Here is an 11,150-nt window from a genome sequence, read left to right as displayed (position 1 = left end):
TTCCCCTGCAACTGCGATGTTTACTGAGAGTGAGAATGTAGGGAAGGCAGATCGCACAGTAACATCCCTTTTATACGACTAGCTTTTACCTTGAACTGACCATCTATATCAAAAGAGCTACTGCTTTGTCCTTACTAGGATTTGCCTCAAGCTAGAGAAGCAAGACTGCACGCTTCACTCCATGCCAGGCACCAATTGCAGCCAGTTGAACAGCCCAGGTAGCTGTAGCAGGATCCTTTGACTGTCGATAGTCTGAAGAGAAAGAAAGAGACTTCTACAGAGACCGATTTGGAGAAGGCACCTGACCCAGGTATTCTGAACTGAATTTGGGAAGAATCTCTTCCACCTTCATCTGCAGAGGCTGGCAAACTCACGCAGCACCACCGTCCCCACAGCAGGGTAGAAGGTGGAGTATTCCATTTCAGTACCCCAAATTGATGTTTCATTTATAAAAATAGTGCTCCTTTTTAACTAAAATGCCCACCTGCTGAGAACCACTGTCTGTTGCAAGATGTGTTTTGAATAATTTGCTTTGAACATGCTATAATGCTCAGCCTGTGCTGCAGCTGAAAGGGGAAATACGCCAGATCTGAGATAAGTGAGACACTGCATTTCAGGGAAGGGCTAGCAATGAAAATCACACTCTGTATCTAGCTTGCAGGTTTTTGTCACTGCAGCCACATAGTTACGGGTTCAGATGTGGAAATCTCACATAGCTAGACCCCAAATTCAGATTTGTTTCAGTAAGCATATAAGGACTAGACGATAACTGTAAAGTTCTACCCATGGTATTCCTGTCCCATGAAATTATGCCATCATTCTGTGAAATGAGTTTCCATTATGCTCCAGTTTTAAGAACACAAGAGAAAAACAAAGTAGGATAAGGAGCAATGAATAGGTCTCCCTTTTTTGCTAAAGGCACTGAGAAATAAATCTACTAGGAAATAAATCTACTGGCTTGGCCAATGATTGGTTACCTTCAAATACATGTCAAGATGTGCTTCTGCCAAACTCAGCAAATCCTGCAGTTTGAGGAGCATTTTTTGAAAAAAGTTGTGCAAAGGCTGTTTCCCTAATGATAAAGAAATATAGGCTTTAATTCATTTTTCACCTGAAGATCTCAGCTATTATAAAAACATAAATTACTATCACTTGCCTCATTAACTCATGCTTGTGTGTACAGTGGGAGCACACATTGGACTTTCTTAGCAGGAATCCCCAAACTTGGCGGACTGCAGAGCCATGCCAAACATCTGAATTTCTTGCAAACCACCATGAACCCTTAACCTCAAAATTTTTAGCTGGAAACCCTACAAAAGAAACAGTTTTACACACTACTTAGTAAAGCCTTATATACCACCACCGCAAGGCTGGCCGACTGCCCACCACTTGGAAACACTTGACTTGCAGCGTAATGCCAGCACACTGAGTGAAAATTGGTGTTGCTGCCTGCAGTACACGTGGGCGAGGGTGGCTGGACTTTGCAGCCCACGCAGCCCAGCGTGCTGCCTCTGAAATGGGTGCTGGTTTCTGCTGCACACAGGCAGACCCTGCTTAGCTGGGAGGCTCTTCCTAGCCTGAGGGTAGACTGCAGGGCTTTCTTTCTCAGGAAACAGTAAGTGGAAAAGGCAATGTTGGCCAGTTCCAAATGATTCACAAAAGCCTGCCAATCTGCCAAGTTTTTTTGATTGGTTTCGGTATGTGTAAGATGAAAAGGTGGCTTAAAAAAATCTAAATGAGCACAACTTCCAAATAACTAAAAGAACTGTGAAAGGTTTTTCTTTGTTTGTTTGTTTGTTTTTAGAATAAATTAAATGTTTTGATTGGCTGGAAACAGCTCCCCCTAGGTTTCCTGAAAACATCCTAAACAAAGAATTATTCTTGAGTTACCTCCAAAATACTTTTTCTTCCAATTTTTTGATCCAGCTATTAAGGCATAAAAATGAGTTCTCCTGCTTAGGGTTCTCATGAAATGCTGTATAAACCTGAACAGCATTTCAAGCTCAATAGTAGTGAATAAAATGTTTGCTGTCACGTCATTTGCTGCTTCAAAAAGCATTAAAACATCAAGTAGGTTTTATTTTGGGTATTGGAGAATTGATGCTTGATATGACAAAAGGGCGCTGGTATTTTTTTTCAGCCTGCCAAGCTGCCTGTGGAAGAGCTACGTTAGCTATTCAAAAAAACAAGTGGGGATTTAAAACTAGCACTGAAAGCAATAACTGTTGTAATATTCAGTCATGTGCAGGGCATGAAATTCAAAATGAATGATCTTAAAAACCACATGACTAAAATCTCTGCTCTGGTCCTGGTGGCAAGATAGTATGTAATGAACAATGCAACCCCCTGGAGAAAGGTTGAAACTTGAATTGTTTCCACAGCTGGAAATCTCTGCAAGGTTAGAAGAGAGATGACCCAAGTCTGGCTCATCAATTGCAATGGTGATCTGTTCAGGCAGCTCCTAGCCATTTCGTTTAAATGGCAATGCAGCTCAGTAGAGAGGACAGCAATGTCCCAGACAGAAAAAGGGAGTTTGCCCCAATCTGCTTTGCTGTGTGCAAACTGGCAACAATCATCTAGCACTTGGTAAATTGATACAGCAAAGTTCAGTTGGGCACATTTAGTTATTCCAGGTTGGACTGACTAGGAAATATAGTCCTTATGATAGGATTTCAAGTTAATGCCTCTTCTGGCTTGTAAATCAATTTCTGATGAAGTAGGTTCAGTATCTCAAATGAGATACTACTCTATGAAAAAAGTCCTACTGCACATCATCCCTTCACAAAAACAGGCCTATAAATAATGTCATTAGAGATCCCTTTCTCATCTCACAGAAATGCAAACAGGCTGCAACAGTAACACAGATCATGAGTTTGATTATTTAAAACAAAGACAGACTCCTCCCAAACCTCCACAGTGAGTAAAGAGCAAGATTCATTACTTCATGCTAACCTGGACTCCTGTGATGCAAGTTTTCTTAAAAGCATGTTTAAACTCTAGAATCATTGGATCAAAAGATCCTGAAGAGGAAAGATTGTATTTTCCTGGTCAAAATGTCTTTCATAAGGACACTTACTGGTATATTCAGCATGTGTTAAAACAGGTTGAAGCTTCTTCTTGTAGCCCTTTATTATATTAAAAAACAACAACAACAAAACCACGAAGAGATGTTCCAGGCTAATGCATGACTATCTTTGGGGTTCCCTCTTTTTGTTAATGTTTTCACAAAATACAAAATTAAATGTCTTTTCTACATACAGAACAAAGTAGAATCAAGTAACTGATTAGAGTATGTACAAAAACTTACACGTTGTCTTGTTCTTTAAAAAATATAAATATCATTAATGTTCAGTAGAATGGGCTGGTTTTATTTTTAAGGCTTCATTCTTTTAGATCCTTCATTATTTAATGAGGTGCCAGGTAGGCAGGAAAGGGAGGAAAGAAAGCAGGTGATGTTTTTTATTAAAGGTAACATGTTTATTTCTCATGAGAATTCCTCTTCTCTGGCAGGAGGAGATATAGTTTAGGAGGAGATACAGTTTAGTTCCCTCCAGACTGATTTAAGTTTCCAGGAAGCAGTGGTGGAAGGAAAGGAAAATAAAACCTTTATTATTGCTATTTTTTCCTTCATTGAAATCCTGTTTTAAACCTGTCTCTGTTCATTGTCACTGTAGAGAACCATCTCCAAAGTACTTGGATTAAATAGACTCAAGCAGAAAGACTTTGCCCAGGACCACATGGGAAAGGTTAGAGTGAGGATGAGACCACTGGAAGCGTTTTACCACCGACCCCGGTGGAGGTAGCAAGTGCTGCAGCTAGGGCAGCTGCTGCTGTTGCATCCCTGGGTGTGAAGTCTGTGGGGAGGCTTTCCATCAGGCACTTGAGCTGTTCCTGACCCAGTTTGATTTTATCGTCTAGCTCTCGCTGCTCTATGAGGAGTGCGGACTTCATCTTTACAAAGTGCTGGTAGTCCTGGAGCTGCTCCTCAGAGAGGTAGTTGCCCAGGATCTCCAAGACCACCCGTTCTCGACGGTCAAGGTTTTCCTTCAGTTCCCGGGCGTCTTCGTGCTGGCCAGCCAGCAGTTTCCTCTTCTCGTTCAGAGAACTCTGCACATACCAGAGAGAGCGCTTCAGTATCAGCAGCACCAAACTCATTTATCTCCCCTCTCCTTCCCCCCAGTACTGTGTTTGCCCCCTTTAGGGGAGGAACGACGGCTGCTAAGCTCCGGGACACAGAGTCAGGAGCCTCTGGAAGGAGGATGGATGAATGGGAATCCCGCTGAACAGGACTGCAACTGCTCTAGTCAGCGTGGGGCAGAAAGGACCCCAAGAACGTCAATAAAACTCGCTCAAAAGCAGCAACTACCAGGAAAACCTGGCTTCGTCTTTTACAGCCACCCAAAGAATGTTAAAATGTGGCTGCAACTGAGGTAAAAGGCAGTGGGTTGTTCCACAACACAAACCACTACACAGTCCCTCCTCCACACAGACATGCTGTGCCAAACACAGCCACTGTTTCGAGGTAAAAGCCATAGGATCTGACATACTTGTACAAACTGGGATCAAGATTCCTGGGGACAGAACCGTGTTTGCTACTGCTTACACAAAATCAGTGAGGCACCTGCCTCCCTGTGAGCCTTTGGAGGTCCTAGCTTATACAAGCAGGTTCTTGTGACTGAGAAAGACCAAGACGCTGCAGTTGTGCAGATACGTACCCGCTCTTCACTGTTGGCATTTTCCCCTAAGCTACTCAGAACATTCTCAACCCGGGCCAGGCGTCCTGAGAGGGAGAGCAGGAGGTTCACCACCTTATCTAAATCGCCAATGAACATCTTGTATTTGTCAAACTCGTTTGGTTTGCATAGCTCGCTGATCAACAGCTCCACCTCCTCTCCAAGAGCATTATTCATCTTAATGTCTGCAAGCAGGCCTTCCTTGGCTTCCTTCAGGATTTCCAGTTTGTGGGTCAAGCTCCCGATGAGCTCAGCCTGTCAGAAGGGAAACACATTGCCACATCAGTTATTATCATGATCACACTGCTCATACGGATGACGACAACAAGAGGATATGGCTACAGTCCCTGAGGAGCAGGGTCAAGTCAGCAACGACTGACAAAGGAAACATAAAGAAGACAATAAGCAGGGAACAGAGAAAACTCTGAAATTCCACATTTAGCTGATAATCTGAATCTGATAACCTGATCAGATTACACGAAGATATATTTGTTCCATCATCAATGAACATCTTCAAAAAGAACATCCAATTTGGTTTGCCATATTCTGAGACCCAGATGCATATATCTGAAAGAGGATAACCGTATGCACCTTCCTTCAAAAGGTTCTGTTAAGAGAAGAGTTACAACCATATCTCCTGCATCTTCCCAGCTCTCCGCCCCAGCCTGTGATTCCTTGTTGTGATGTTACATTTTGCATGACCCAGAACTGTATCTAACAACTGGCAGAAAAATTATTTTAAGCCATATTTTAGTGACATGACAGCAGACTGAGCTGGCACTTGGTAGTTACAAAGCTCAGCAGGAAAGAAGGAATTGCCACGTATTTCCCCCTCTTATGGCACCCTGAAAGTACTGACTGCTCCTTACTATGCTGCCTCAGTGTTGAGGTGTAAGCCTCAAGTTCAGCTGTGGCCGATGAGATATCACCAATACTTCCTGGCTGTGCAGACGCTGCCTCATGTGGAGATGCACCAGGCAAGCATTTATACCAAAGATGCTCTAATTTTCTTAGTGACTGATCAAAGACATGGAGACCACACACTCATTGTGCGACAATGCTGGCAACTGTTTCGCTGACAAAGGAGGCCCCCAGGGTTCAGTTACTCCAGAACCACCACTGCTGCACATGTGCTGGAGATCCTAATTTCTGTTAGGATTTAGGGGAAAGACATATACATGCAAAAGCAAAAGTCAGTGGCCTGGGGTTTGCAATTTTTGCTTCCATTCTGTCAGAAGTGAGAGCATAGAGAGTAGAAATAGCTCTTGATACAAGGGTTGGGCTATGTTCAGTCTCTTTTATGTACTCTTCTATGTTCAGTCTCAGTTTATGCACTGATGAGGCACCATTACATGTATGTTAATCTACTCTGCATACCGATGCTGCAGGATTAAATGTAAGTAAATCACAAGCTTGCCTGAAAATATTCTCTCAAAGTTTACTAGCGCAGTCTTCTTTCCATCAAAACTGATGATAATTTCAAGTGGGATTAAAACTGTACTTCAGAGGAAAGAGGATCTTTAAATGCAGGTCAGGCTGGGGGCTGCTCTTGCAGCCAACAAATGAAGAGCACTGTTGAGGCTGACACCACTAGATGGTACACTCTGTGCATGCTCTGGAGCTCATGGTCTTCTGGCTGCACTAGTCCACTGGCAGCTTCCACATATATGCAAAAGCTTAATAAAATATGAGAAATATTTTCTTAAAACAAATGTCGGCTACCAGGTTTAAGCTGGAATGACTGGTAACTCGTGCCATTTCTTAGTAGAGTAGTCGAGGGGGAGAGGAGAGAAAAGGTGATCTTTTACTACATCCCACCTGGTAGGATAAGGGACAGCCAAAACTCCTTTACTTGGATTCTCCCCTCAGTATGACAGGTAGTATCCAGGGACAATAACCAACACTTGTCCTTTCCTTTGCCTGTGATGCTAATGCCACTTCCAAAAGAAAGATCCGAGGTCCTTACCAATTAATTACCAGACCAACTCCTGTGGAGAAGGGATCCAATCTCAACAACTATGATGGCAGGGGAGAAAACCCTATTGCATGGCTCTGTGGGCTGGACACAAAGTCTGGCATTGACCTCTGCAGGTTTTCAGGAGGCCTGAGCTGCTCAGAGGTGGCAGTCACTCCACCTGCTCTGGAAGATCTGCACAAGGTGCAGGCCTGCTCTACGGGACTGCCAGGGGCAAAGTACCTTCGTTCTTGGAGGCCTGGGAGCTGGACAGGAACTGCTTTGTTAATTAATCAGTGACTCTCCTATGATCCCAAACCAACATAACTCTTTTGGACATTTACAATGGAAATGAGCATAGTTTACCCAAATGACCTCTCAGAGTAGCTGCCTTCTCAGATAATGCCTATGCAAATGTTGTTTCACACAGACCATGAACAAACATGCCAGGCAGATCACGCTGTCTGGGCCTAATCACTCCCATCGATTTCTGTTTTTCCATGCCAACGTAACCTTTGAGGCCTGGGACATGTCCTCCAGTGGCAGGCACACATTTACTTGCAAGCCTGTCAGATGCTTGCAGCATGCCCGCTGACTCCTTGGAGCATCCTCCGCCTCGTATTTCATCAGCAGGCAGTCGATTTCAAAGTGAACGGCACCCCAAGAATCAATCAAGTACTGGAGGCATGGTGGGCTGTGATTACCTCCGAAGCTGCACGCTCTACAACCAGCGGCTTGGGCCAGATAAATCAAGCAGCATATGACACACATTATCTGTACATGTGCAGGACCACAGATATTTGTATCGGTGGCAGGCACTGAGTGTCTTTAGACCACTCCAGAGGCAAGGTGTAACAGCTCCTAAAGACCTGACAAGGGCCTACCTGCATCTCAGATGCTCAGAGTTAATCTACTCACTCACTGCTGATAATTTGTGTTATGGAGCACTTCCATGGAGATCTCATTGTTTCTGTCACTGTATTAATGCCTAGTAGGGAGCATACTTTGTTTAGCACGTGAAAGCTGAGAACAGAAATGGTAAGGCAATGTCAAGAAAAGAGGTAAGCTCTCCAAGTCAGAGCTGCAGGACAAACTGCACATTCCCAAACACCACCCAGGCTCCTATCTTCTGCTTTTTTACCCTTGGCATGGGAGTGAGGATCCAGAGAGAAAATGTCGAGCTGTGCTAGAGACACATGAATTCCCTGCACTTTGACAAAAATCCAGTGCAGATTTCAGTGCAGGAGGAATTAAGGACTGTATTTACAGTATATGGGACTTGCACAAGTATTTTTATCCTTCAGTATGTTTAAACTCTGCTGACAAACAGCATGAAACATGGACTATGTTACTCTGTCCATGTCAATGTAGGACTTTTTAGATTTACAGGCAGACATAACTGCTTTTGACGTGAAGGTGATAGGTGTATAAAGAGGCACAGACACGCAAGTAACCTGTCTGAGACTTCTTGAGATTTGTGAGCTTCCCAACTTATCTTTAATTAGCAGGTAACCAATGTGAGACAACGACAGGATCAAATTAGAAGGCCCTGCAAATGCCCTGGAAGACAGAGCATCCAAGCCTACAGCAAGAATTGCGGGGCCATTCCTCAAATATCGCCTCAATACAAGAGGAAAAGGTTTCCTCCTCCCCTGCCCTGCTCTCCCCCTCCCCACCCAAGTCATTGCATCGAGGCTGTGCTGACTGAACTGCTGAGGAGCACAGTTTTCAGTGCATCAGTGAAAACAGTAAGGTGTGAGAAAAAGGAGTAACCAACATTCCTCTGGAGGTGGTGCATGCAGGCAGCAGGTAAAATGGGTAAATTGGTTTTGGTCAGGAGGAAAATCATAAGGTGAAACCTCACGCACCGAGACAGTGCAGTCACCAGCTGGACTCTGTTCCTGTTTCTAAGCCGAGCTTGCTCAAGTGACTCCACCTCTCCCTTTTACTTCCTTGCTATGGGACAGGGACTGTCTCTTACAAGCTGTACGCTCACCATTTGGCACAATACAGGCCAGCCTCAGGGTTGTGCGAGATTTGTACTCAAATGTGCAGTCAGATTAACCCTCTTCACTCAATTTGAGTCACCCCAATGAAGCTTCACAAGCAGCCTAAATGCAGCCAGCCCTCACGCAACTGAGGGCTGTATCAGCCAAACGCTGACATCAAATAGAAATTCACTTTACTTCAGGGTTTATTATTATTTCAGGAATGTAAACAGCAAGTGATGGTGTGTACTTTGAATTTACCTTCTTCTCATTGATGTCCAGCAGCTCCTCTTCCTCCCCTGCTTCATCTGGCAAGTCTTTGATTTTATTCAGCAGTTCTGCTTTGGGTGCTGAAACATTGTAATAAGCAGGGCAGGTGACCAGGGTTACAGGAGCTTCCTTTTCTTCTCTCCTACACCACAGTGAAGAGAAAGGAGGAGGTCAGTCTGGTCAGTCTGAGCCTGGCTTTTCCCATGCCTAGATCCATGCTGTTCCAGCACTCCCTCTTTGGTACCTTCTCAGTGCTGTTAACCACGAAGGAAATGGCTGATTCTCACCATCAGAGGGTGCACGTCAGCCGCTTTCATCTCCCTCCCTGTGCAGAACAGCACAGCCGCTCTGTTTAAGTGTTGACGGGTTAACTGCTCTGACCAGGAACAGATCCTTGCTAGAGAAAAATCAGCACAGTGCAGCTGGTGATGGCTAAACTGATCATTTTATTTGGCATCATCATGCATTACCACTTATTGCTGTGTGGTTCTCCAGCTATCCTTTGGAAGTCTCTACCTTAGAACAGCTACACTGCAGGACTTGGGCTGATCTTTTTGTCTGTCTGTAATAAGAAGGCATCCCCACCCCTCCTTTCGAAACTGGGCCTCTCATTAGCTTTCTGCCCACCACTGGTTTGGTCCTTATTTTACTGTTGTACCTGTGTTCTTTGGACTGAATTGCTTCCAATTACAAAAATTAAGAGAGCAAAATCAAACAACACCTCCAGAGATGGTTCATTTCCTGTCCGGTCACCAAGCTCGGCATCGTTTTCTACATGGTCCAGAGAGGTGAGCTCAAAGGCCATGCACAGTCAAGCTCACGAGAAAGGGCATTCAGAAGCTCCCTGCCAGTCCTCATGCATGGGACCTGAGAAACTCACTCTGCCAGTGAGGAAAAATTTGGCACAGTCTTGTCCTTAAAAGCAAGCAAGCAGTGAGTTCTGCTGTGACATTAACCCACAAGCCAAACAAAGAGTGCTTACGTGTTATCTTCTGCTGCTGTCCTGCTAGATTTCTTCTGTGTCATCTTCCTTTTCATGTTGTTCTCCTTCAGCAAGCTGGTTCCACTAGGGAAAAGCCCTTCCATTAAGTCCATGGTTGTCTTCATTTTGGAGTCTGGATCCAGGATATCAGCCAGAGACTTGTCTTTATGGATGATCTCTTTCGCTAGAGCCTCTGACTTAAGATCCTCTGGGCTCTTTTTCTTTGTCTTCACCGGAGGAACTGTGCTGAGTGTCCCGGAGTCTGGGCTGCCCTTTTCTGACTCTCCGGTGTTAACTGCTGGCTCTCTGTGGTTGCTATCAAGTTGAGTTGTGGGCTGTCTATCAGAGCTTTGAGGCCCTTCAGAAGAAGCAGGTAACTGGTGCTGCTTATCCACAGCAGGTGGAGAACTAGTCCTCTTTGACGCAGGCGATGAGAAGGACCAATTCTTTTCACTGATATTCGTGCCCAACCCTGTTATCTCCCTCTTGGCCAGGGCTTTGGGAAAGCTTCTGAAGCTGCTATGGACAGAAAAGTTCTGTGAGATGAAGGTAAACTTACCACACAGGATTTCTGTGAACAGATGATGAAGGCCTAAGACAAATACGTTTTCTTTCTCTCTCACTCATTTCTGTCTTTGCATTTCAACACAGAAAAGCCCACACTATGAAGCTACGGGTGCCAGATGCACTTCGTTCCCTTACCTGGATGCTGCTGTTTGTCATACCATCACAGAACCAGTGAGTGACAAGTCAGTTTGTTTTCTGCTCATGGGATGGGGACATTGAATCTCAGCACCTTTGAATGACAGCCTGAGCAGCCCACACTTGATTTGTCCTTTTTATGTTGGAAAAGCCCTGGCCAGATTCTTCTCTGATGGAAGGATCCCTCCTCCTTCCTTGGGAGCAAGGGAAGCTGTGCTGATTTAAACCAGCTGGGCACCCAGCCCAAAATCCTATCCTTCAGGAAAAATTCACTATACAGAGTTACTGTGACATATTTGTGTTGTCACTTCTTGGCACGTGTTCCTTGTTTCATAACAGGATTGTTTCATGCCAGGTCTAAAATGTACTCTGGGAAGTCTAACAGTTTGGAAAAAGACAAATTTTCATAGTTCTCTCTCAAAACACAATAACTGGATGGAGTAAGCAGCCATTTTAACTCTTCATGCTGGACTGAGTGAGAAGCAACCCCACTGAAACCCACTAAGGAAGTGCAGGGAGAA

The 11,150-nt window shown here is 44.5% G+C and overlaps 1 protein-coding gene and 1 long non-coding RNA gene across 13 annotated transcripts in view; one reads left to right on the top strand and one right to left on the bottom strand.

Annotated features, from left to right (window-relative positions):
- The window catches only part of LOC308193986, a 318,815-nt gene that overhangs the window by 220,137 nt on the left and 87,528 nt on the right, over positions 1-11,150 (top strand). The window lies entirely within an intron of this gene.
- Positions 3,115-11,150, bottom strand: part of SHROOM3 (shroom family member 3) — a 159,967-nt gene continuing 151,931 nt past the window's right edge. For 10 of the 12 annotated variants that reach the window (XM_080589194.1, XM_080589196.1, XM_080589189.1 and 7 more), the window contains 4 exons: positions 9,928-10,446; positions 8,937-9,087; positions 4,716-4,988; positions 3,115-4,107 (listed from right to left, as the gene is read on the bottom strand). In XM_080589194.1, coding sequence (XP_080445320.1) covers positions 3,748-4,107; positions 4,716-4,988; positions 8,937-9,087; positions 9,928-10,446 — 1,303 coding nt within the window. In that variant the 3' untranslated portion in view covers positions 3,115-3,747. The remainder of the gene's footprint in view (positions 4,108-4,715; positions 4,989-8,936; positions 9,088-9,927; positions 10,447-11,150) is intronic. The other 2 variants (XM_080589195.1, XM_080589193.1) reach the window with 1 other exon arrangement.

Source organism: Anser brachyrhynchus, assembly GCF_964034855.1.
Source record: "Anser brachyrhynchus genome assembly, chromosome: 4".
In the NCBI taxonomy this organism is placed as follows: domain Eukaryota; kingdom Metazoa; phylum Chordata; class Aves; order Anseriformes; family Anatidae; genus Anser; species Anser brachyrhynchus.
Note: the sequence above shows the minus strand (reverse complement) of the source record. Positions and strands in the feature narration are given on the sequence as shown.